General features: G+C 44.6%; 1 protein-coding gene across 1 annotated transcript; it reads left to right on the top strand.

Annotated features, from left to right (window-relative positions):
* On the top strand, nt 1-27686 carry LOC135064999 (phosphatidylethanolamine-binding protein 1-like). Its single transcript, XM_063964323.1, has 4 exons — nt 1-206; nt 16462-16568; nt 21308-21408; nt 24118-27686. Exons 1-4 carry the CDS (start codon nt 72-74, stop codon nt 24333-24335), a joined length of 561 nt encoding a protein of 186 aa, XP_063820393.1. The 5' UTR covers nt 1-71; the 3' UTR covers nt 24336-27686.
* Nucleotides 27687-27841: the final 155 nt, after the last annotated feature.

Genomic DNA, 27841 nt, shown 5'->3' with positions numbered 1-27841 from the left:
AGCAGCAGCTGCAGCCCACTCCTCTGCCTTATCTCCGTGAGTTACTGCGCGCAGTTATATCACCGCTAGCGATGTCTTGCGATATGTCCGAGTGGGACGGTCCGCTGCACCTGAGCGACGTGGAGGAGAGGCCGGCATGCCTGCTGGTACTGAACTATGGGGCGCTGCGCATAGACAAGCTGGGGCAAATTGTCACTCCTTCCCAGGTAACCGTTCTGGAATGTAACTTTCTGCAGGAGCAGCAACACTTTTCCCACACGTCTTACTGATGGGACATTTCATACAGTCTGTGCAATTCTTGTGCCCATGGATGTATCCTTGTTTCACTGTAGATTCCAATACAGGGTGTAAGTAGGAAATATCTGAGTGATTAATAATGGACCCTGTAAGATATCAGTGCATGTGAGAGACGGAACTTCTGTACCAGTGGGAGGCTGGTTAGTTGCTGCTACCTTGTTACAGTACAGTGTAGTTACAGTAGTGAATGAATGTCATTTTAACAAGTGAGTTGACTTCAGCCTCATAGTCACCAAATTCTGCCCAAACGTCTGGCGCAGTGGTAGCCAAACCTTTTTTGAATCACGGCTCCCTAGAATAACAGAATTATTTTCACGGCACCCCTAGGCCAAAACTTTCTTATACCCCTTTCACACCGCCAATGCCGGATCCCACCCGGAATTTGGAAACGGGTCCTTCCCGGGTGGAATCCGGCATTGGACCCTATCTGCCGGCTTCCCGACCTAGCAGTATGTTGGGCCGGATATCATAGCGACAGGGGGGCGGCAGCGGAGGCGGCGCTGGGAGATGAGCTCATCTCTGCGTCGCCTCTTCCCTATGTAGTGAACGGGTCCCCAGTCGCATCGACCCGGGAGACCGTTCACGCTGCCACCGACCCGGTAATAAACCCGGGAATACCACTGCTTTATTCCCGGGTTGAATTACCGGGTCAGGCGACCCGGGAATTCCACCATGGCGCGTTCACACTGTACACCGACCCGATACCTAGTTATTTGTGCAGTGTGAAAGGGGTATTATTGAGAAATTTATAAAGAAATATTAAATTAAGTAAATTGTGTTTATATGTCATCCTTAGGTTCAGTGTTTATGACTGACAGCCACCAGCACTGGTTTTGCCTATTACATTGACCATAAATAATTGAAATTGGTCCTGGACCACCAACCCAAGGCACCCCGTGCCACGGCACACAGTTTGAGAACAACTGATCTAGATACTTTGCATGTGGGCTAGCTAACTTTTGCTAACTCCAAAGAATTTCTGGCAAAACATAAACTGCGTTTTGTTCTATCTGTACTGAAGCCTGTCTCCCGTATCCCACGTCTCTCTGTACTTGTGGCCAGTTCTGTATAATTGCGCGGATTACTCGTGATGTGCGTGAATGACAACCAAAACCTTTAGATTCTAGTTAGTCAGTTGAATTCTTATTGCCACTACTAAGGATCCTACTCCTGTGCATGTTAGTTGCCAAAGAAAGAATAATGTACCAATGCACATTGTTTACATACACATTTCTGTGTATATGAAAATTCGTATCCTTCAGTTTGTATTTATATCTCTATTTGTATGTAATATTGGCAAAATGTCATTCCAACTACTGAGTGATCTTTTATCACATGTATAGTACAAAAGGCACCATATACAACTTAGGGTGTGTACACATGGTGAGATATTTTCTTTCGATTTTGACTATATAGTCAAAATTGCAAGAAAAGTTAGTGCAGATCGCAAGGTGAAAGTCACCCTGCGATCCCGATTCGATCCCGATGCGTGGTCCCGCCAGGTCAGCATCGCAAGAAAAGATAGACTGTGCAGGCAAGTCAATCCTTGCTAGATCGGTGTACTATCTAGTTCATCTCACATGTCAATGACATCTCACATAAGCCAAAATCTCACATAAGCCGAAATCGTAAGCACACTAGAGATGAGCGCCGGAAATTTTTCGGGTTTTGTGTTTTGGTTTTGGGTTCGGTTCCGCGGCCGTGTTTTGGGTTCGACCGCGTTTTGGCAAAACCTCACCGAATTTTTTTTGTCGGATTCGGGTGTGTTTTGGATTCGGGTGTTTTTTTCCAAAAAAACCTAAAAAACAGCTTAAATCATAGAATTTGGCGGTCATTTTGATCCCAAAGTATTATTAACCTCAAAAACCATAATTTCCACTCATTTTCAGTCTATTCTGAATACCTCACACCTCACAATATTATTTTTAGTCCTAAAATTTGCACCGAGGTCGCTGTGTGAGTAAGATAAGCGACCCTAGTGGCCGACACAAACACCGGGCCCATCTAGGAGTGGCACTGCAGTGTCACGCAGGATGGCCCTTCCAAAAAACCCTCCCCAAACAGCACATGACGCAAAGAAAAAAAGAGGCGCAATGAGGTAGCTGTGTGAGTAAGATTAGCGACCCTAGTGGCCGACACAAACACCGGGCCCATCTAGGAGTGGCACTGCAGTGTCACGCAGGATGTCCCTTCCAAAAAACCCTCCCCAAACAGCACATGACGCAAAGAAAAAAAGAGGCGCAATGAGGTAGCTGTGTGAGTAAGATAAGCGACCCTAGTGGCCGACACAAACACCGGGCCCATCTAGGAGTGTCACTGCAGTGTCACGCAGGATGTCCCTTCCAAAAAACCCTCCCCAAACAGCACATGACGCAAAGAAAAAAAGAGGCGCAATGAGGTAGCTGTGTGAGTAAGATAAGCGACCCTAGTGGCCGACACAAACACCGGGCCCATCTAGGAGTGGCACTGCAGTGTCACGCAGGATGTCCCTTCCAAAAAACCCTCCCCAAACAGCACATGACGCAAAGAAAAAGAAAAGAAAAAAGAGGTGCAAGATGGAATTGTCCTTGGGCCCTCCCACCCACCCTTATGTTGTATAAACAAAACAGGACATGCACACTTTAACCAACCCATCATTTCAGTGACAGGGTCTGCCACACGACTGTGACTGATATGACGGGTTGGTTTGGACCCCCCCAAAAAAAGAAGCAATTAATCTCTCCTTGCACAAACTGGCTCTACAGAGGCAAGATGTCCACCTCATCATCACCCTCCGATATATCACCGTGTACATCCCCCTCCTCACAGATTATCAATTCGTCCCCACTGGAATCCACCATCTCAGCTCCCTGTGTACTTTGTGGAGGCAATTGCTGCTGGTCAATGTCTCCGCGGAGGAATTGATTATAATTCATTTTAATGAACATCATCTTCTCCACATTTTCTGGATGTAACCTCGTACGCCGATTGCTGACAAGGTGAGCGGCGGCACTAAACACTCTTTCGGAGTACACACTTGTGGGAGGGCAACTTAGGTAGAATAAAGCCAGTTTGTGCAAGGGCCTCCAAATTGCCTCTTTTTCCTGCCAGTATAAGTACGGACTGTGTGACGTGCCTACTTGGATGCGGTCACTCATATAATCCTCCACCATTCTATTAATGTTGAGAGAATCATATGCAGTGACAGTAGACGACATGTCCGTAATCGTTGTCAGGTCCTTCAGTCCGGACCAGATGTCAGCATCAGCAGTCGCTCCAGACTGCCCTGCATCACCGCCAGCGGGTGGGCTCGGAATTCTGAGCCTTTTCCTCGCACCCCCAGTTGCGGGAGAATGTGAAGGAGGAGATGTTGACAGGTCGCGTTCCGCTTGACTTGACAATTTTGTCACCAGCAGGTCTTTCAACCCCAGCAGACTTGTGTCTGCCGGAAAGAGAGATCCAAGGTAGGCTTTAAATCTAGGATCGAGCACGGTGGCCAAAATGTAGTGCTCTGATTTCAACAGATTGACCACCCGTGAATCCTTGTTAAGCGAATTAAGGGCTCCATCCACAAGTCCCACATGCCTAGCGGAATCGCTCCGTGTTAGCTCCTCCTTCAATGTCTCCAGCTTCTTCTGCAAAAGCCTGATGAGGGGAATGACCTGACTCAGGCTGGCAGTGTCTGAACTGACTTCACGTGTGGCAAGTTCAAAGGGCATCAGAACCTTGCACAACGTTGAAATCATTCTCCACTGCGCTTGAGACAGGTGCATTCCACCTACTATATCGTGCTCAATTGTATAGGCTTGAATGGCCTTTTGCTGCTCCTCCAACCTCTGAAGCATATAAAGGGTTGAATTCCACCTCGTTACCACTTCTTGCTTCAGATGATGGCAGGGCAGGTTCAGTAGTTTTTGGTGGTGCTCCAGTCTTCTGTACGTGGTGCCTGTACGCCGAAAGTGTCCCGCAATTCTTCTGGCCACCGACAGCATCTCTTGCACGCCCCTGTCGTTTTTTAAAAAATTCTGCACCACCAAATTCAAGGTATGTGCAAAACATGGGACGTGCTGGAATTTGCCCATATTTAATGCACACACAATATTGCTGGCGTTGTCCGATGCCACAAATCCACAGGAGAGTCCAATTGGGGTAAGCCATTCCGCGATGATCTTCCTCAGTTGCCGTAAGAGGTTTTCAGCTGTGTGCGTATTCTGGAAAGCGGTGATACAAAGCGTAGCCTGCCTAGGAAAGAGTTGGCGTTTGCGAGATGCTGCTACTGGTGCCGCCGCTGCTGTTCTTGCGGCGGGAGTCCATACATCTACCCAGTGGGCTGTCACAGTCATATAGTCCTGACCCTGCCCTGCTCCACTTGTCCACATGTCCGTGGTTAAGTGGACATTGGGTACAACTGCATTTTTTAGGACACTGGTGAGTCTTTTTCTGACGTCCGTGTACATTCTCGGTATCGCCTGCCTAGAGAAGTGGAACCTAGATGGTATTTGGTAACGGGGGCACACTGCCTCAATAAATTGTCTAGTTCCCTGTGAACTAACGGCGGATACCGGACGCACGTCTAACACCAACATAGTTGTCAAGGCCTCAGTTATCCGCTTTGCAGCAGGATGACTGCTGTGATATTTCATCTTCCTCGCAAAGGACTGTTGAACAGTCAATTGCTTACTGGAAGTAGTACAAGTGGGCTTACGACTTCCCCTCTGGGATGACCATCGACTCCCAGCAGCAACAACAGCAGCGCCAGCAGCAGTAGGCGTTACACGCAAGGATGCATCGGAGGAATCCCAGGCAGGAGAGGACTCGTCAGAATTGCCAGTGACATTGCCTGCAGGACTATTGGCATTCCTGGGGAAGGAGGAAATTGACACTGAGGGAGTTGGTGGGGTGGTTTGCGTGAGCTTGGTTACAAGAGGAAGGGATTTACTGGTCAGTGGACTGCTTCCGCTGTCACCCAAAGTTTTTGAACTTGTCACTGACTTATTATGAATGCGCTGCAGGTGACGTATAAGGGAGGATGTTCCGAGGTGGTTAACGTCCTTACCCCTACTTATTACAGCTTGACAAAGGGAACACACGGCTTGACACCTGTTGTCCGCATTTCTGGTGAAATACTTCCACACCGAAGAGCTGATTTTTTTGGTATTTTCACCAGGCATGTCAACGGCCATATTCCTACCACGGACAACAGGTGTCTCCCCGGGTGCCTGACTTAAACAAACCACCTCACCATCAGAATCCTCCTGGTCAATTTCCTCCCCAGCGCCAGCAACACCCATATCCTCCTCATCCTGGTGTACTTCAACACTGACATCTTCAATCTGACTATCAGGAACTGGACTGCGGGTGCTCCTTCCATCACTTGCAGGGGGCGTGCAAATGGTGGAAGGCGCATGCTCTTCACGTCCAGTGTTGGGAAGGTCAGGCATCGCAACCGACACAATTGGAGTCGGACTCTCCTTGTGGATTTGGGATTTCGAAGAACGCACAGTTCTTTGCGGTGCTACTGCTTTTGCCAGCTTTAGTCTTTTCATTTTTCTAGCGAGAGGCTGAGTGCTTCCATCCTCATGTGAAGCTGAACCACTAGCCATGAACATAGGCCAGGGCCTCAGCCGTTCCTTGCCACTCCGTGTGGTAAATGGCATATTGGCAAGTTTACGCTTCTCCTCCGACAATTTTATTTTAGGTTTTGGAGTCCTTTTTTTACTGATATTTGGTGTTTTGGATTTGACATGCTCTGTACTATGACATTGGGCATCGGCCTTGGCAGACGACGTTGCTGGCATTTCATCGTCTCGGCCATGACTAGTGGCAGCAGCTTCAGCACGAGGTGGAAGTGGATCTTGATCTTTCCCTAATTTTGGAACCTCAACATTTTTGTTCTCCATATTTTAATAGGCACAACTAAAAGGCACCTCAGGTAAACAATGGAGATGGATGGATTGGATACTAGTATACAATTATGGACGGGCTGCCGAGTGCCGACACAGAGGTAGCCACAGCCGTGAACTACCGCACTGTACTGTGTCTGCTGCTAATATATAGACTGGTTGATAAAGAGATAGTATACTCGTAACTAGTATGTATGTATAAAGAAAGAAAAAAAAACCACGGTTAGGTGGTATATACAATTATGGACGGGCTGCCGAGTGCCGACACAGAGGTAGCCACAGCCGTGAACTACCGCACTGTACTGTGTCTGCTGCTAATATAGACTGGTTGATAAAGAGATAGTATACTCGTAACTAGTATGTATGTATAAAGAAAGAAAAAAAAACCACGGTTAGGTGGTATATACAATTATGGACGGGCTGCCGAGTGCCGACACAGAGGTAGCCACAGCCGTGAACTACCGCACTGTACTGTGTCTGCTGCTAATATAGACTGGTTGATAAAGAGATAGTATACTCGTAACTAGTATGTATGTATAAAGAAAGAAAAAAAAACCACGGTTAGGTGGTATATACAATTATGGACGGGCTGCCGAGTGCCGACACAGAGGTAGCCACAGCCGTGAACTACCGCACTGTACTGTGTCTGCTGCTAATATAGACTGGTTGATAAAGAGATAGTATACTCGTAACTAGTATGTATGTATAAAGAAAGAAAAAAAAACCACGGTTAGGTGGTATATACAATTATGGACGGGCTGCCGAGTGCCGACACAGAGGTAGCCACAGCCGTGAACTACCGCACTGTACTGTGTCTGCTGCTAATATAGACTGGTTGATAAAGAGATAGTATACTCGTAACTAGTATGTATGTATAAAGAAAGAAAAAAAAACCACGGTTAGGTGGTATATACAATTATGGACGGGCTGCCGAGTGCCGACACAGAGGTAGCCACAGCCGTGAACTACCGCACTGTACTGTGTCTGCTGCTAATATATAGACTGGTTGATAAAGAGATAGTATACTCGTAACTAGTATGTATGTATAAAGAAAGAAAAAAAAACCACGGTTAGGTGGTATATACAATTATGGACGGGCTGCCGAGTGCCGACACAGAGGTAGCCACAGCCGTGAACTACCGCACTGTACTGTGTCTGCTGCTAATATAGACTGGTTGATAAAGAGATAGTATACTCGTAACTAGTATGACTATAAAGAAAGAAAAAAAAAAACACGGTTAGGTGGTATATACAATTATGGACGGGCTGCCGAGTGCCGACACAGAGGTAGCCACAGCCGTGAACTACCGCACTGTACTGTGTCTGCTGCTAATATATAGACTGGTTGATAAAGAGATAGTATACTCGTAACTAGTATGTATGTATAAAGAAAGAAAAAAAAACCACGGTTAGGTGGTATATACAATTATGGACGGGCTGCCGAGTGCCGACACAGAGGTAGCCACAGCCGTGAACTACCGCACTGTACTGTGTCTGCTGCTAATATAGACTGGTTGATAAAGAGATAGTATACTCGTAACTAGTATGTATGTATAAAGAAAGAAAAAAAAACCACGGTTAGGTGGTATATACAATTATGGACGGGCTGCCGAGTGCCGACACAGAGGTAGCCACAGCCGTGAACTACCGCACTGTACTGTGTCTGCTGCTAATATATAGACTGGTTGATAAAGAGATAGTATACTCGTAACTAGTATGTATGTATAAAGAAAGAAGAAAAAACCACGGTTAGGTGGTATATACAATTATGGACGGGCTGCCGAGTGCCGACACAGAGGTAGCCACAGCCGTGAACTACCGCACTGTACTGTGTCTGCTGCTAATATATAGACTGGTTGATAAAGAGATAGTATACTCGTAACTAGTATGTATGTATAAAGAAAGAAAAAAAAACCACGGTTAGGTGGTATATACAATTATGGACGGGCTGCCGAGTGCCGACACAGAGGTAGCCACAGCCGTGAACTACCGCACTGTACTGTGTCTGCTGCTAATATAGACTGGTTGATAAAGAGATAGTATACTCGTAACTAGTATGTATGTATAAAGAAAGAAAAAAAAACCACGGTTAGGTGGTATATACAATTATGGACGGGCTGCCGAGTGCCGACACAGAGGTAGCCACAGCCGTGAACTACCGCACTGTACTGTGTCTGCTGCTAATATAGACTGGTTGATAAAGAGATAGTATACTCGTAACTAGTATGACTATAAAGAAAGAAAAAAAAACCACGGTTAGGTGGTATATACAATTATGGACGGGCTGCCGAGTGCCGACACAGAGGTAGCCACAGCCGTGAACTACCGCACTGTACTGTGTCTGCTGCTAATATAGACTGGTTGATAAAGAGATAGTATACTACTAATATTATATATACTGGTGGTCAGGTCACTGGTCACTAGTCACACTGGCAGTGGCACTCCTGCAGCAAAAGTGTGCACTGTTTAATTTTAATATAATATTATGTACTCCTGGCTCCTGCTATAACCTATAACTGGCACTGCAGTGCTCCCCAGTCTCCCCCACAATTATAAGCTGTGTGAGCTGTGCACAGTCAGATATATATATACATTGATGCAGCACACTGGGCTGAGCAGTGCACACAGATATGGTATGTGACTGAGTCACTGTGTGTATCGTTTTTTTTCAGGCAGAGAACGGATATATTAAATAAAACAAACAACTGCACTGTCTGGTGGTCACTGTGGTCGTCAGTCACTAAACTCTGCACTCTCTTCTACAGTATCACAGCCTCAGGTCAATCTCTCTCTCTCTCTCTCAACCCTAATCTAAATGGAGAGGACGCCAGCCACGTCCTCTCCCTATCAATCTCAATGCACGTGTGAAAATGGCGGCGACGCGCGGCTCCTTATATAGAATCCGAGTCTCGCGATAGAATCCGAGCCTCGCGAGAATCCGACAGCGTCATGATGACGTTCGGGCGCGCTCGGGTTAACCGAGCAAGGCGGGAAGATCCGAGTCGCTCGGACTCGTGAAAAAAAACATGAAGTTCGGGCGGGTTCGGATTCAGAGAAACCGAACCCGCTCATCTCTAAAGCACACATAGGGCCTAATTCTGAGTTGATCGCAGCAGCAATTTTGTTAGCAGTTGGGCAAAACCATGTGCAGTGCAGGTGAGGCAGATATAACATGTGCAGAGAGAGTTAGATTTGGGTGGGGTGTGTTCAAACTGAAATCTAAATTGCAGTGTAAAAATAAAGCAGCCAGTATTTACCCTGCACAGAAACAAAATAACCCACCCAAATCTAACTCTCTCTGCAAATGTTATATCTGCCCCCCTCCAGTGCACATGGTTTTGCCCAATTGCTAACAAACTTGCTGCTGCGATCAACTCAGAATTACCCCCATAGTCCATATCTCAAGAAAAGTTAGTCAGAATCGGTGGTGCTGGGCTTCGGGGAGTTCAAGGGAAATCGCAAGTGAAAATCGAACATAGCAGGGATCTCACCTTACACTCACAAACCATGAATGCAAGTTTTTTCATTCAGAATTGGTAAAATAATAATTTGCAATAGAAATAGCATTTTATTATCAATTGGGGTAAAAATAAAAGATTTACATTTTACTAATTAACCATGAGTAAGTATATGTCTGATGTTAAGTAGAAATGTGGCCACTTATTTAGAGCATGTGGTGGTTTACTACTGACCAGACATGAGGGGGGAAATTTACTAAAGATTCTTGTCAGATTTAAAGTCGATCAACACCGACAGGGTGTTTCAGGTACAAAATTCAATATGTACTAAAAATGTATTTTTAAACTGATGTTGATGTTGGTCGATTATTTGAAAGTGTAAAATCAGTCAGTTTTTGTTAGTTCCATTCAAAATCCACTGCAAATAGACCTACCACTTCCTGCTGATTTTATTTTATTGGACAAATCATACCATATGCAAGAAGCTGCCGATGTTCCTATTATTCTGCTTTGTGTACATTTCCGATGGTGGGGCATCTGCAATGGTCTCCATACATCTCCGATGGTTGGCGCATGCGCAGGACCTGTTCTGTGCGTGAACGGGTCCTGCGTCATCGTAAGTAGTGCCACCTGTGCTGTTTGATTAATTGACGGACGCTATAGCGATTACAGCTGTGATTGTGCATACTGAGGATGTGCCAAATAACCCTGCAGCACTGAAAAGTACAGAGACGCACACCAGCGCCATCACAAAGGCACAGCAACTGCGTCTACATTCGCAGCGATCATGCAGATCCTTCGATAATCATCAGCTCATCCGTAAATAAATAGCCACGCAGCATGGCAGCCTGAACAGAGATGCCGGAGTCATGCTGCTTCGCTACTAATTCGCACGCCCCACAAAAGGCCATGACAGGCCTGCGTTTTTGCCACAACTCCCCCATGACCACCCACAAATGATACCTGTCAATCACTCTGCATGAAAGTAAAGACTTCAAGCGGCATCGGTATTAGGCTTTGCGCATATTCAGTGCGAAGCATATGCATACACAATTTACAGATAAAAGTAAAACATCAGCGTATTGTTCATCATCTCTACTTTTATAGGCATCATAATGAGATTTCATCCAGTTGCACATGTTTTAGAAGTTAAATAGACCTGTTTTAGACGTGTCCATTTAATTTAGAGATTTTGGGTAGATTTTGAGTCAGTTTTCAAACCGACTTAGTAATTGAGAGATTTGTATAGAATTCTATGGAAAAGTACTGATGATCTGTTTGATTGTCTGTTGTAGTAAAAAAAAATCTGTTTTCATTCGATTTTGAGTCCGTTTTGCCTGTAGTAAATACCCTATTTTCAAAATTGACTAAAAATCAACTGAAAATCAAAATGGACTCTTAGGGCCGGATTCACATGTTATCGCAGGACCTGGCACCCGCGAGCGCCCGCCAGCAGCTATTCAAATGTTGCTGCCGACAAGTGCAAGAACTTTATTTCAGCTCGCTACCCCCAGAGGTAGTGAGCTGAAATGCACGTAAAGAGATCCATTTGGGAGCCCATTAAGTTTAGTCGGGTTTAGGTGGTTTGCGCGCCTAAACCCGTCTCTAATAGGCGCAATCAGCGCGATAAGTGGAGGCAATTGCATATTGCCCCGCGATCTCCTGTCACTTTAGGTGGGAGATAAGGCGAGATAAAAGAATTGAATTCCCCCTTAGAGGTCAGTTTGATTCAGTGTGGATTGAAGAGCGCGATGTTGTGTCGGAGAAGGCCGGTTCTCGCGGACTAAACATGGTGTTTTTTTTTTGCGAAAACTGGCATTCTCCAATTTAAGTGCTGGGCGCGATGCTGTTTCTGGCACGCTAAGGACAAAAAACAGCATCTCGCCAGCACTTTTGTCAGATTTCTGCTCGGAGAGGTGCGAGAAGAAATCCTCTCTTCATCTGTCACATTACGCTGAATTGAACAGCATCGGGAGCTAATTCCTGGTGCTATTCGATCCCTACGGAATTGAATTGACCCCTTAGTAAATTTACCCTGAAAGCTCCATTTACAAAGTCTTTCCCACTGTCTCCCATTGAAATCCACACCTCAGGTAGCAGAAAGGTCCAGTTTTCTAGAGCTCCCACCTCTAGCTCAGGTCTTCTTAAAACATCCTGAATAAGGGGTCTATTTATTAAGTCCTGGATGGTGATAAAGTACCAGCCAAACAGCTCCTAACTGTCATGTTTTCAAACACAGCCTGTAACATGTCAGTTATGAGGTGATTGGCTGGCACTTTATCTCCGTCCACTTTATCTCAGTCCAAGGTTTAGTAAATAGACCCCTAAGTGAGTTTTTCAAACATTACAGCAGGGGTTCCCAACCACCAAGGCACACAAACAGCCCATGTTTTAAGGATAGCCATACTTGAACACAGGTGACTTAGGGGGTCATTCCGACCTGATCGCACACTGCCGTTTTTTCGCAGCGCACCGATCGGGTCACTACTGCGCATGTGTATGCACCGCAATGCACAGGCGCGTCATACGGGTACAAAGCGGAACGTTGCTGAGCAATGGATTTAATCCATTCGCACAGCCAATCGCAAGGAGATTGACAGTAAGTAGGCGTTTGTGAGTGTCAACTGACCATTTTCTGGGAGTGTTTGGAAAAACGCAGGCGTGTCCAAGCGTTTGCAGGGCGGGTGTCTGACGTCAATTCCGGGACCAGACAAGCTGAAGTGATCGCAGCGGCTGAGTAAATTCTGAGCTACTCAGAAACTGCACAAAACTTTTTTGTAGTGCTTGGCTGCACATGCGATCGCACGCTTGCAAAGCTAAAATACACTCTCCTATAGGCAGCGACTATCTGATCGCAGCGCTGCAAAAAATAGCTAGCGAGCGATCAACTCGGAATGACCCCCTTAATTAGTACAGCCCTTCACGTAAAAAATAATAATAATGGAAAATATCTATGGGGCAGATTTAACTGGGAGTGATATTCTAGTTATCACTTGTTGCTAAATGGTGTTCTAGCCAATCAGCTTCTATCACTCGTTATATCACTCATTGTTAAATCTGCCCCTATGTGCAGCACCGGGAAGCGATGCCAATCTCTGCAAAGGGGGACCAGATAATTAGAACCCGCTCTTCCCTTTTGTCTGAACCCTTGTGGGCCCTTGGGTCCCCTGCACCTAGAAACGACTGGCAACAATTGAGGACATCTTCAGGCTGCACCATTTACCAGTTATAATTTCATAAAGATGGTACTGCACATTAAAAGCGAAGACTCAGGTACTGTGCCAGAGCCTTTGTGCTATGTTCTGCGCATGTGTCATCTTCCTGAATATTACTGGGAAGATGACGCTGGCCAGAGGAGAGGTGCTACACCACCCCACCCTACCTCTTTCCCCTTCCCCTTCCCTGGCTATAATACACCTGTGTCTCTATATAGAGTGTAATGAAAAGTGCGGGGAAATCACTGACTACTCTGCTTTTGATTCTCTGAGCACAGTCCTGCAGCCTCCATAGGTTTCAATGTGTTTGATTTGACTACACACTGCTGTTAGGCTATAAGAAGGTTTCTGTAGGTCTGAAAAGTTTGCTGCAATTACACAATGAATGAGAAGTATGCTAGAAAGGATTATTTTATGCTAATATTGCAAATTTTAACATAGGGGTATATGCAGTTGCGGTCGAATTCCCGAAATTGTCGAAAAACGGGTCATTTTCGACACAATAAAAAAAATCGACAATGCAATACAGTAATTTTCGTCAAAAAAACGGACTTTTCAGATTCGACTTTTTGCAATTCGACATTTTGAAAATTCGACATGTCTGCATTGGTAAAAATGCGGCAATTCGACAAAAGTATATTCAATTGAAGAATGTGGATTCGACTTTAGTGCTTTTCGACAGTAATATCGTCAATTTCCTTCCGCCTCACTTTGCTGGCGGAATCTAATAAAAAAAAATTAAAACATGTTTTTTTGTGTGTTTTTTTTATTGCTAATAGCATATCTATTTATATTAAAAGGGATTATGTACTTGGTTTGTCTATTAGAGGGACACAAGTATTATTTTTATATTTAAAAAATGTTTTTATTTTTTTTAAATGACTAAAATAGAGAGAGCATGGTTTTTAGTGGGAAGGGGTGGGAATGGGTTAAAATCAGGAAAAAAAAATGCGTGGGGTCCCCCCTCCTAAGCATAACCAGCCTCGGGCTCTTTGAGCCGGTCCTGGTTGCCAAAATACGGGGGGAAAAATGACAGGGGATCCCCCGTATTTTAATAACCAGCACCGGGCTCTGCGCCTGGTCCTGGTGCAAAAAATACGGGGGACAAAAAGAGTAGGGGTCCCCCATATTTTTTGTACCAGCACCGGGCTCCACTAGCTGGACAGATAATGCCACAGCCGGGGGACACTTTTATACCGCTCCCTGCGGCCATGGCATTAAATACCCAACTAGTCACCCCTGGCCGGGGTACCCTGGAGGAGTGGGGACCCCTTCAATCAAGGGCTCCCCCCCCCCCCCCAGCCACCCAATGGCCAGGGGTGAAGCCCAAGGCTGTCCCCCCCATCCAAGGGCTGCGGATGGGGGGCTGATAGCCTTGAGTAAAATTAAAGAATATTGGTTTTTTTTTTGCAGAAGAACTACAAGTCCCAGCAAGCCTTTCCCGCAAGCTGGTACTTGGAGAACCACAAGTACCAGCATGCGGGGGGGAAACCGGGCCCGCTGGTACCTGTAGTTCTACTGCAAAAAATATACCCAAATAAAAACAGGACACGCACACCTTGAAAGTACAACTTTATTACATACATGTCGACACACACACATACTTACCTATGTTGACACGACGTTCGGTCCACTTGTCCAAGTAGAATCCACGGGGTGTACCTGAAAATAAAATTATACTCACCTAAATCCAGTGTCCAGTGATATTTGTAATCCACGTACTTGGCAAAATAAAAAAACGCATTTACCCGATCCACACGGACTGAAAGGGGTCCCATGTTTACACATGGGACCCCTTTACCCGAATGCTGACACCCCCTGTGACTCCTGTCACAGAGGGTCCCTTCAGGCAATCAGGGAGCGCCACGTCGTGGCACTCTCCTGATTGCCTGTGCGCGTCTGAGGTGACAGAAGCGCATCACACAGCTCCTCCATTATATTCAATGGTGGGAACTTTGCGGTCAGCGGTGAGGTTACCCGCAGTCAGCCGCTGACCGCGGGTGACCTCACCGCTGACCGCAAAGTTCCCACCATTGAATATAATGGAGGGGCTGTGCGATGCGCTGTCTGACAGCTCAGACGCGCATAGCCAGTCAGGAGAGTGCCACGACCTGGCGCTCCCTGATTGGCTGAAGGGACTCTCTGTGACAGGAGTCACAGGGGGTGTCAGCATTCGGGGAAAGGGGTCCCATGTGTAAACATGGGACCCCTTTCAGTCCGTGTGGATCGGGTAAATGCGTTTTTTTATTTTGCCAAGTACATGGATTACAAATATCACTGGACACTGGATTTAGGTGAGTATAATTTTATTTTCAGGTACACCCCGTGGATTCTACTTGGACAAGTGGACCGAACGTCGTGTCAACATAGGTAAGTATGTGTGTGTGTCGACATGTATGTAATAAAGTTGTACTTTCAAGGTGTGCGTGTCCTGTTTTTATTTGGGTATTTTTTTTCAGTAGAACTACAGGTACCAGCGGGCCCGTTTCCCCCCCACATGCTGGTACTTGTGGTTCTCCAAGTACCAGCTTGCGGGGCAGGCTTGCTGGGACTTGTAGTTCTTCTGCAAAAAAAAACAAAACAATATTCTTTCATTTTACTCAAGGCTATCAGCCCCCCATCCGCAGCCCTTGGATGGGGGGGACAGCCTCGGGCTTCACCCCTGGCCCTTGGGTGGCTGGGGGGGACCCCTTGATTGAAGGGGTCCCCACTCCTCCAGGGTACCCCGGACAGGGGTGACTAGTTGGGTATTTAATGCCACGGCTGCAGGGAGCGGTATAAAAGTGTCCCCCGGCTGTGGCATTATCTGTCCAACTAGTGGAGCCCGGTGCTGGTACAAAAAATATGGGGGACCCCTACTCTTTTTGTCCCCCGTATTTTTTGCACCAGGACCAGGCGCAGAGCCCGGTGCTGGTTATTAAAATACGGGGATCCCCTGTCATTTTTTTCCCCGTATTTTGGCAACCAGGACCGGCTCAAAGAGCCCGAGGCTGGTTATGCTTAGGAGGGGGGACCCCACGCAATATTTTTTCGGGTTTTTTACCGTTTTTTGTACCGTCTGAAAGTCGATTCAAAATCCGTCAATTGGTCCGTTTTTCGACAGCGGGACTGTCGAATCAGTTTTTTATTGAATATGTCGAATTCCGGCACCCGCCGGCCGGAATTCGACGGTCGAATTGTGTCGAAGTGCCGCAATTCACCCGGAATTGCATATACCCCATAATCTCTAAGTAGAACTCTTCTAATTAGATATAGGCAGTGTTATACAGTATATAAGTACCCATACCTGGCAAAAGGGCATAACCACTCTGCCAATATGCAGCTTCGCCATGCAGCTTCTAAAAAGGGCACACACCCCTTGCTTGGTCCCCCTTAACCCCACAGTACTAGGGTCCAGTCGATCTCTTGGCAGCCCTCTATGTAAACAACCTGGAGCACATATTATAATTGCATGCATCTTTTTATAGTTTATTTGGAGGGGTAATTTGTTTATAGCTCACACTGTTTCCAAGCATTCATTACAGCTATGGTGATTTGCCAAAAAAACACACATATTCAGTTTTCCATTTTCTTGGAGATAATTGCTTTAATTTATCTGCTCTCTTTTAGGTTAAGAACAGACCAACCATTCAATGGGAAGGCATGGATCCTAAAAAGCTGTACACTGTGATATTCACAGACCCTGATGTTCCCAGCAGGGACAACTGCCATCTTGGGTGAGAATAATAACAAAGCATTTCCATATGCCATATTCATATCTGGTAATATACGTAGACTTATTTTGTATTCATATTTTATTTAGCATTTTCCAATACATAAAAATAAAAAAGACCTAACGGTGTCTACACACGGTGCAATATTTCTTTTGATTTTGACTATAAAGTCAAAATCTTAAGAAAATATAGTGCACATTGCACCGTGTGTATTGTCCTTGCGATGCCGATGTGTGGTTCCACAGGATCGGCATCGCAAGGAAAAATAGATTGTGCAGGCAGCCCAACATTGACAATATTGGCGGGGCACGGCTCCGGCTAAGTCGAATACTCAATGTCGTGCTGTACGGCGCATTGCGCTGTGTGTACACAGCCTTACATCAGAGCTTCCCAAACTCTGCCATTACAGTCCAGGCTTTAAGGATATCCATGCTTGAGTACAGATGGTTAAATCAAATTGTCTGAGGTACTAATTAAATCACTTGCTCAAGCCTGGATATCCTTAAAACCTGGATTGTAACGGCAGAGTATATGAAATTTACATGTAGCTTCACCTAAATATATTAGAAACACATGTAGATTTGCCTTTGAGAATAAGTTAGATGACGCATTATTTATAGGAATGTATTTTAGTGTTATCTAGCTCACCCCTCCCCTCTCAGTTAATGTTCTGCAACTGTACAGGCAGTATTCATATTCTCCCTTGTTCAGCCATGCTGCTTGGCGATTGTGCCAAAGGGATACCACACATAGGGGAAATTCAATTGACATGATGTGCCGTTTCCAGAGGAAGAATGGCTCATTCTCAAGGTTACCATTTGGCATCTTTTAGGGGAAAATTAATGTAATGTACTTGTTAATACTTCGCAATAGTCACAGTGCTTTTTCTCTATAAACAAAAGGTGCTGTACTATGAAAAAGGTACTTGTACGCCCATAAACTGCTGATGGTTCTTTAGCCTGGCTAGTGTCTCCTTTGTCTATTCAGAAGCTGGAATAGACTAGTCTGGTAGTACGTTTAAGGACGGAGTGCTACAGTATATACTGCCAGTGACAGAAGAACTTTCTGTACCACTACAAAAAAATCACTGACCTTTCACATGTATATAAAGTAGATAAAGGTCCTCATACCATGACAAAAAAATCATCAAATAATTTAACCTTATCTACCTGCCTAACAATAGTGTAGCTAAAGGCCCTGCCCTGGGCACAGGCTGAACCCCCTGCACGGTTTGGTTCATTTATGTATTATTTCCCACTTTCTATCCCCATACTAGGTTTGTCCCCACAAGTTGACAATCAATGTGTAGGGACACAAAACAAAAGTATTTTGTGCGGGACACAACCTGCACATGGAACATGTGAATATGAGGTACACTAATAGGCATATATATCACAATTTGCATTTTTAAGGCTCAATATTTTTTTTAATTAATTTGCAAAGTGAACATGAATATTTTCACACAGATGTGCTAATTTTCTCTTGCCAGGAGATCCTGGTGAAGAGCTGTATGCAATGTGATAGTGTAACGCTATCAGACTGTTTCCTGGTTCGGGTCTGCGGCGGACACTGCACATGCGTGGCCGTAAGCCAGCACGTGAGTCACTAGGGGATGAAGGAGAAGGAGCTCTGTAAAAAATAGTGAATTAGAGGCCCATTGGCTTCTATAGAATAACGCTGTCTGGCGATGGCGTTATCCTTTTCGCGGTTCCAGAGCTTGATAAATCTGACAGCTTCGCAGCCCCCCGTAGAATCCTATGCGGGTGTTGGAATGGAGGGATCGCAGCAGATATCTGTCTACAGTCAGGAGATACTTAGTATTTGCAGCTATCCCCCAAAAATGGCTGTTTTTTAAGGAAAATCATGAAAATATTACTTGATAAACAGGCCCTTATAACTATTCAGAGGAACAGGCTCTCTAGAAGCTACAATGGTCATGGAAGAGTTTACAAGTATAGTGAATGTTGGTATTTGTCACTAAGGGGCCTCTATCAAACAGCAGTTTCTGCATTGTACAAGTATGACTGCAAGCCTGAATGCAGGAGCTAGGCATCACAGATATCTCGTGCATTCAGCTACTTAACACATGATACTGCAGTCTGCCCCCCCCCCCCCATCCTTCCACTCTTTTTAATGAGAATAGCAGTCTTCTCCAGATTATCAAGCTCTGAAGAGTTTCAGAGATACGCCACTGGTTCCAAATCTAACCGTGTCAGGTACCATGGGGTCACTGGTGCGATTCTAATTTTTTCCTTTTAATGAAATACCACACCATGTTATAATGTGTATATATATATATATATATATATATATATATATATAGTTCCAGTTTCCTGGAGGGCACTCTCCTTCACAAATACAGTCCAATCGAGGTCTCAAGTCATAGTCGGCTTTATTGGGTCGACGTTTCGGCTCAACAACCAGAGCCTTTATCAAGACAAGCCACACACATTTTCTTATTTTGGTATTGAATTAAACAGTCATTACTAGTACTATACAGTTCAACAGTATAATGCTGAAATAGAACGAACGGCTATATCAGCCCATCGGTCTACACACATGATTTCACAGTAGAATAATCCACAAATGGACACATCAGTCTAATGTCCCTCACTCAGTATTCATAGTAGACATCCGTTCAGTGATACAGTCTCACTGAACGGATGTCTACTATGAATACTGAGTGAGGGACATTAGACTGATGTGTCCATTTGTGGATTATTCTACTGTGAAATCATGTGTGTAGACCAGAGGTTCCCAAACTGTGTGCCATGGCTCCCTGGGGTGCCTCGGGACACTTACGGGGGGTGCCCTGGGTTCGTGGTCCAGGACCAATTTAAATTATTCATGGTCAGTTTAATAGGCAAAACCAGTGCTGGTGGCTGCCAGTCATAAAATATGTGGCCAAACAGAAGCAAATCTTGTCCCTCACCACACAGCTGACCCTAAGGATGACATATAAACGCGATCTACTTAATGTAATATTTCTTTCTAAATTTCTCAATAAGAAATTTTTGGCCTAGGGGTGCCGTGAAAAAAATTCTGATATTCTAGGGTGCCGTGATTCAAAAAACTTTGGAAACCACTGGTGTAGACCGATGGGCTGATATAGCCGTTCGTTCTATTTCAGCATTATACTGTTGAACTGTATAGTACTAGTAATGACTGTTTAATTCAATACCAAAATAAGAAAATGTGTGTGGCTCGTCTTGATAAAGGCTCTGGTTGTTGAGCCGAAACGTCGACCCAATAAAGCCGACTATGACTTAAGAGACCTCGATTGGACTTTATTTGTGAAGGAGAGTGCCCCCCAGGAAACTGGAATTACGTGTATATTTGTGGACCAACCCTGGTCTGAGTGGATTCTACTGGGTGCACCCCCATTGTTGATCCTATACACATGTGAGTGCAGGACTCTCCCGGATATATATATATATCTATATACATTCATCATCTGCTGCTCCTCAGTCATTCCCTCCATTGGTTGCCCATATTCTGCCGCATTCAATATAAAATACTTCTACTCACATATAAAGCTATTAACCAAACTACACATCTTTGCTGATCTCAAAATATCTCCCAACTCGACCTCTCCGCTCTGCACAAGATCTGCTTCTCTCATCTGCATGGATTGCTTGCTCCCATTCACAGTTGCAGGACTTTCTTCGGGCAGCACCCACCCTATGGAATGTCCTCCCACACACGATAAGACTCTCCTCTAGCCTCCAAACTTTCAAGCGTTCCCTGAAAACTCACCTCTTCAGGCAAACCTATCAAATTCCTGAACCGCCCGCATAACCTTCAGAAGCATTCATACCTAATTACTGTACATCCTATCAGGACTGTCTTTGCAATCTGGTGGGACCATTATGCTATAGATACTGATAGTGCCTACCCTTGTGCATCCTCCTGTTTCCCTATAGGCCGTAAGCTTGCGAGCAGGGTCTCTATGTCTGTCTGTTATTACTCAGTTTGTCTTATTACTGTTGTTTCTAATTGTAAAGCGGAATATGCTGCGCTATATAAGAAACTGTCAATAAAATATATAAATTCTACCCTAGTCTAGTCTACACAGACTCCATTGTAAAGTACTTTTGAATGCAAGGCTCTTCAGTGCTTCTTGGAGCTCATAAATGTTGCTGGCTTATTTTATTGTAATTTGCTTAGAATTTTCTTGTTACTATCCTGATTTTCAGAGGAACAGGCTGAGTGACTTCCAGGCAAATGTAACTAAACATTCTAGTGCTAATTTACTGACTATACTGCAGTACCTTTTTTCTTACTATAAGGGCCTAATTGAGACCTGATCGTTGGGCTGCTAATATTGTTGTCCTGCGCTCAGAACGTCGCCACCCATGGGAGAGTGTAAATTTGCCCGTGCAAGTGTGCAATCACATGTGTACGCCGTGTGAACATGTCGCTCAGTCAGCGGACAGCTGAAAATGCGTTCGCAATTCACTCACCATCGAATGGTTTTTCCAGTATGTGCAGGATTTACTCCTGCAGTGCGAAAAGAACACCCTCCCAGAAAATGCTTGGGAACGCCTGCGTTTTTCCTGACACTCCCAGAAAATGGCCAGTTACTACCCACAAACGGCCTCTTCCTGTCAATCATCTTCGAATGGCTGTGCGATCGCATGTGCAGTCAATCGATAATCGCCCGCTGTACACAGCAGCGATCGGGTCTGAATCGGGCCCTAAGTCATCATTTCATTTTGTTTGACACCATTTTTTCTCACTAGGCAATGGCATCACTACTTAGTAGTAAATGTGAAAGGAAATGACCTCAGCAGTGGCTGTACTCTCACTGAATATGTTGGCGTGGGAGCTGCTAAAGGGACAGGTATGTAACATTGTATTGGGATTGTATTTGTGCAAAAGGCCATTCTTCCTACAGCTTGTAAATGTATAAATTCTAAGGCAGGTTCCCAACATTCATTGTGCTGTGACACATCTACAGACACAGATTCCATATGATTCATCATAAACCAATGGCATCATCCTAAATAGTTATCAGAATGTTTGCAAACAAAAGTGAATTACAGGCAATTTGTGCACATTATTAAATGCACTTCATATATAGTAATGTCCACTGGAAATAAGCTTGATGATTTGGTTTTCATTTAATTTTAATTTCATTTTAACGTTCTTTTCAGAAGCAACTTTTGCATGTCTTCAAAATGAAACCAATAGACATCCTCACCAATAACTCATAGTTCACATGGCTGATAGGACTGCCACTAAGAAACCTGTCTCACACATAGAAGCATTTAGTAAATAGTAAATAGAATCAAAATACTTCATTATATTGATTTTTTTTATAGCACTATTTAAATAAATGTCAGTTTGTCCATTTGCAAAATAAAAATGTGGCAAGTTCCAGTTATATTGATAGGCATAAGCATACAATACAATTTATGCACAATAAGTTAGAGTGCCTATAAGCAGCGTCTCCCATGCAGCATATTCTGCCCCCATTGGACTAGCAAGTGGTGATGTGTAGTGAGTGACATTACCCTCCCAGCTATCGCTGATTGGCTGCTTCTCCCACAAGTCAGCAGCTGTGTGGACAATCCTCCAGGAAAATAAAAACCCTGAATGACTAATATTTTGTCACTCATTATTTAGTGTTATAAGTATCCTCCAAATCATGATGACCCTAGTTACTGTCTAGGTTTGCTTATTGATGGTGCTGTTTTATTTAACACATCTTTAAAATAATGTTCAAAAATGATAAATATACATCATACTTAATTTTGACTCCTCTTCATAAATCTGAAAACTGAATGCTCAGCAATTTATGAATGAAAGAACTCCAAAGATAAAGAACACCCCCTCCCACCTAGTTAGCACAGGAGGAGGGAGACATTTCAATTTAAAATATTTAGCACTTTTATTGCATTTTAATGTTCAGAGCTTTAAGTGGACACTGCTAATGCAGATTACACTGTAGCTCTCCCAACACAAGAAGAGAGGCGGGTTGTTGATTTTAAACTTTTGGTTGTTTATTGAGTTGGCAGAGTGGGGTGAGTCATATGCATTAAGAAGCTGACAGTGGTGAATTTATAGTTATCAGGAAGTTATTTATAAGTTATATATAGTTATCAGGAATCCTAGACAGATGGATTTAGGGTTACAACGCCCATAGACACAGCATTATTGACTGTCCTCCACTCCAAAAAAATTTTTTATATGTCTTACTGTTACATCCCTCCATATCTCCCCATAGCCTTCTCATTACACCTTTCATAAGTCTCTCCTGCTCCCTCCATATCTCCTTGCCCTCCGCCCCCACAACTCACACTGCCCTCCTCACACCACACTGCCCCCTACAACTCAGTTTCCCCCTCACACCTTACTGGTCCCACCACCCCAGCTTACTACCCCATCATACCTCACTGCCTACATAATTGCTCCCCACCCCTCACTGACCCCCTACTGTTCACATTTGCTCCCATCACAGCTCACTGCCAAATTAGACCCCCTCCCAGCACAATGCCCCTACTGCTTCACTGCTGCCCCATCCCTTACTGCCCCCTATTGCTCACATTGCTTCCATCACAGCTCACTGCCCCATCACCCCCCTCTCCCCGCCCACTATCCCCCTACTGCTGACACTGCAAACACAGACACAACAAGGGGTCCGCAGTCCGCTCCTGGGTGTCACACTTGGAGGGGGTGTCACCAAAATGCAGACTCTTCTGCCGTGACAGGAGCCGGCTTCTGCAGTGTGACGTTAGCCTGCAGCAACCGCCTCCTGTCATTGAGAAGGAACTGGCATTGCAGACACAAGTCTCTGGGGGCAGTGTAGCATCTCTGGGATGCTTCACATTCCCCTGAAGTGATGTAATCAAGGGGGGGCTTCCCACAAGGTCGCGCCCCATCTGTGACGGCAGTGGGGGACTCCTGCAAGGTCACGCCCCTTTAGCTGAGACCATGTACTATTGACCACACCGGATGTCGACGACCCCAGTGCTGCCACTGACTGCACGCACACACATACTGCAAATACACATGCTTACCTCACAAGTAGCAGAGTAGTTACGTCACTCTGTGGCTGGCCAGGGATCTGCAGCAGCTCCACCTATCTCTCGGACAGCAGCCATGCTCGGTCCCGTGTGGCTCCACCCCCCTGCCCACAAGTTACTCTCCCTCACTAGGTAAAAAAAAAGGGCCAGCCTGCTGTACCTCCCACAGCAAATGGCACCCATAGGCACATGCCTTACGTGCCTAGTGGGAAATCCGCCACTTGTCCTAGACACATGGTCCTGTCTCTTTGGTTGATGGAGTGTTAGTTTTGTCATTTAGACTTCTCAGCCTTTCTAGAGGGCACATTTTTATTTGCCAATTAAAGCATTGCAGTTTTAAATCCTTCCTCCAAAAATCTACAAAGATCAGCGATTTTGACATCTGTCTGTTCATTACATCTCTCCCATAATGTTCATTTAGGTTTATCAGAATGTTAGTGTATATTCTGAATCTTCAGGATGATTGGCTGGGGTGACAAATATACCTAATGATTATTGTGCACCTTTTCACTTGTCTGGTACAGGACATCACAGATATACCTGGCTAGTGTATGAACAGACTACAGAACTGAAGTGCAATGAACAAGTTCTAAGTAACAGAAAGGCTGAAGGCAGAGAAAAATTTAATGCAGCAAAGTTCCGCAAGAAGTACAAACTCCATTCTCCTGCTGCCGGTATATGTTTCCTGGGAGAGTGGGATGAATCTGTTCTTGATCTCTATAAACAGTTGGGGGTGGAGTAAAGACAGATGAACCCTTACGAGCAAGCTGCGCCTATCAATATACTGCTGGAGTGCGATGTCTATAGCAGCAGAGGTCAAAATGAAAGAGCACATACGTCTTGCAGTTTCATTTAATATTAGCATCTTTTTCTGTTCAGCTTAGAGTATATAAATAGGTTACTTTGTTTTAGCATGGAGATTGTGCTGTCATTTAATCTTATCAGAGACGAGCAGTTATACAGTAGTATGAATACTTCATAGTCATTCAATTGTGCCAATAAATCTAATTTTAAAAAAATTGTGAAATGAGGTGTTTTTGCTGTGAACGCTGTAAAGTGTGTAACTATTGTGCCTTCCTTCCTGACAGCATCTGTGATAACAAAAAGGGTTTTAACTACCTACCGGTGAATCCTTTTCTCGTAGTCCGTAGAGAATACTGGGGTTCCATTTAGTACCATGGGGTAAAGACGGGTCCACTAGGAGCCATGGGCACTTTAAGAATTTGATAGTGTGGGCTGGCTCCTCCCTCTATGCCCCTCCTACCAGAATCAGTCTAGGAAACTGTGCCCGAGGAGACGAACATACTTTGAGAGAAGGATAGATTAAGATAGTGGTGAGATTCCGAACCAGCACACACAAACAGAGGAAAGCTATGCTAACCCAACTTTAAACAGGAACAGCAACAGCTGAACCAACAATACTTAACCAAGTAACAGTGCAGGAAGAACGAAGCACTGGGCGGGCGCCTAGTATCCTCTACGGACTACGAGAAATGGATTCACCAGTAGGTAATTAAATTCCATTTAGTACCATTGGGATGTACCAAAGCTCCCAAACCGGGTGGGAGAGTGCTGAGGTTCCTGCAGAACTGATTGACCAAACTGAAGGTCCTCAGAGGCCAAAGTATCGAACTTGTAGAACTTAGCAAACGTGTTCATATCAGACCAAGTAGCCGCTCAGCAGAGCTGTAAAGCCGACACACCCTGGGCAGCAGCCCAGAAAGAACCCACCAACCTAGTAGAGTGGGCCTTTACAGATTTTGGAACCGGCAAACCTGCCACGGAATAAGCATGCTGGATAGTGATATAAATTATACCAGGTAGGCGCTCATAAAATTAACAGTAGCGATCTGTTAATTTTATTACAAAACACAAAATAATATTACACTAAAAATGCATCATAAAAAGATACACCTCATAAAATATACTACAGTATTTGATACAATTACAAACATACACACTTAGATAGTGTGGAATAGTGGAATCCCTGGGGTTAAGAATATATATCCAAAATGATAAGCAGATGTATTTGACACCTATTTTGGTGTGGCAGGCAGAGTCACTCAATATAATTCAATCAGTCTCAGAACGCCTAAGTAATATTGATGGCCAGTAGCAAGTGAATTAGTTGTGTGACATAAGCCTGCATATAATTATAAGAATATATCCATCCATCATCTTATCCCTCTCGATGTCAATGAGCAATGGAATTTAAGTGCACCAAATGGCCAAGTGTTCCGTATTTAATGTTGGTTGAATAGATGTAATGTTACCAAGAAAATTTGGTGGCTGTGCTGGTGAATATTATGTAGTTTGTCTATCAATAATATTAGTGATGGATAGCCCACGCTGTGTAGGTTCCCCCCCCCCCTTTCTCTGTATACTTCTCTCTTCCTACACATATATATTGTCATTTTAACAGATCGCTACTGTGGTTATAAGCGCCTACCTGGTATAATTTATATTTCTTGGTGTTTACTGTACAGAAGAGGTTGGCTACCTCTTCACCAAGTGGCTGCTGTCCTACAGGGGCGTATCTACACTCGCCTACACAGCGCCAACAAACCATACTTTTTCATGCTGGATAGTGAGCCTGATCCAGCGTGCAATTGTCTGCTTTGAAGCAGGACACCTAATTTTATTGGGATCATATAGAACGAACAGCGAGTCGGATTTCCTGTGACAAGCTGTCCTCTTTACGTATACCTTCAAAGCCCTCACAACATCCAAAGACTTTGAAGTAGCAGAAGTGTCGGTGATAACCAGAACCACAATAGGTTGGTTGATGTGAAACGCAGACACCACTTTCGGGAGAAATTGCTGACGAGTTCTGAGTTCAACTTTGTCCTCATGGAAAATTAAATAGGGGCTCTTGTGAGACAAAGCCCCCAGCTCTGACACACGTCTTGCTGAAGCCAAGGCCAACAGTGTGACGGTCTTCCACGTAAGATATTTTACGTCCACCTCCTGTAACGGTTCATACCAGTCCGATTGGAGGAACTGCAGCACCAAACTGAGATCCCAAGATGCTGTGGGAGGCACAAAGGGAGATTGTATGCGCAGAATACCTTTCAAAAACGTCTGGACCTCAGGGAGAGAAGCCAATTGTTATTGAAAAAAAATGTACAAGGCCGAAATCTGGACTTTTATGGAGACCATATGTAGGCCCACATCCACACCTGCCTGCAGAAAAAGCAGGAAACGTCCCAGGTGAAATTCCACCACAGAATAAGTTCTGCTCTCACACAAAGAGACGTATTTCTTCCAAATACGGTGGTAATGTTTAGACGTTACCCCCTTCGTGGCTTGGATCATAGTTGGGATAACTTTATTAGGGATCCCTCTTCTGGCTAGAATCAGCCATTCAACTTCCATGCTGTCAAACGTAGCCACGGTAAGTCCTGATAGACGAACGGGCCCTGTTTCAGAAGATCCTCACGAAGAGGTAGAGGCCACGGATCCTCGAGAAGCATCTCTAGAAGGTCTGCATACCAGTCCCTTCTTGGCCAGTCCGGAGCAATGAGGATTGCTTGAACCTTTTCCCTTTTTATTCTTTTGAGAATTCAAAACATACACAGCTTTATGTACCTCCTGATCCTCTGAGACGTGTTTGACCAGTGGTTTTAATAGGAACTATAATTCCTCCCTTTGTCAAAATAATTACAACTTTGGGAGCGTATAGTTCACAAATCTTATTGGGCCAGTGAAGTTGTTACATCTTTTTCGCCACTATCGGCAATACTATTCCTAGCCTAGGCACTAATATTCGTTGCCCATTGTCATTCTCGTTAGGCGGGTGGAATTTATAAGTATCCACCGTATGGTACATTTTTAGATCATATATACCCCTGAGGAAGTCCTGTTAAAAGGACAAAACGCGTAGGGTTTTAAAATAAGGTGATTAGGATATCCAGTATACATTGGAGGGTCCCCACCACTGATCTCACATCCTGGGGTGGCTGGTGGCACTCATGTTTACACCTGTCTTGATGTAACCTGATTGTTCCTATAATACACCTTGTATAATGTAGAGACTAATATACATTATATATTTTATGTTGGATGTTACAAATAAACATAGGAATTTTACTAATCCAAGGTTATTTTGGCTGTCTACATTGTTTTGGTGAGAGGGTATCTTGCAGGTGAAATACCTGGCTGAGTACAATCACACATCGGATCCCAAATATTCATTCAAGGCTGGGATTTTAATCAAGTCCAATTCAAATACGGCTGAAAGCATTCATA

This window comes from Pseudophryne corroboree, chromosome 1 (genome assembly GCF_028390025.1).
Source record: "Pseudophryne corroboree isolate aPseCor3 chromosome 1, aPseCor3.hap2, whole genome shotgun sequence".
Classification (NCBI taxonomy): Eukaryota; Metazoa; Chordata; class Amphibia; order Anura; family Myobatrachidae; genus Pseudophryne; species Pseudophryne corroboree.
Note: the sequence above shows the minus strand (reverse complement) of the source record. Positions and strands in the feature narration are given on the sequence as shown.

Excerpts from the sequence above, each read along its gene's own strand:
- LOC135064999 (XM_063964323.1), top strand. The coding sequence starts at position 72 with ATGTCTTGCGATATGTCCGAGTGGGACGGTCCGCTGCACCTGAGCGAC. Across the intron at positions 207-16,461 it reads AAATTGTCACTCCTTCCCAG|GTTAAGAACAGACCAACCAT; the intron begins GTAACCGTTCTG and ends GCTCTCTTTTAG. Across the intron at positions 16,569-21,307 it reads AGGGACAACTGCCATCTTGG|GCAATGGCATCACTACTTAG; the intron begins GTGAGAATAATA and ends TTTTCTCACTAG.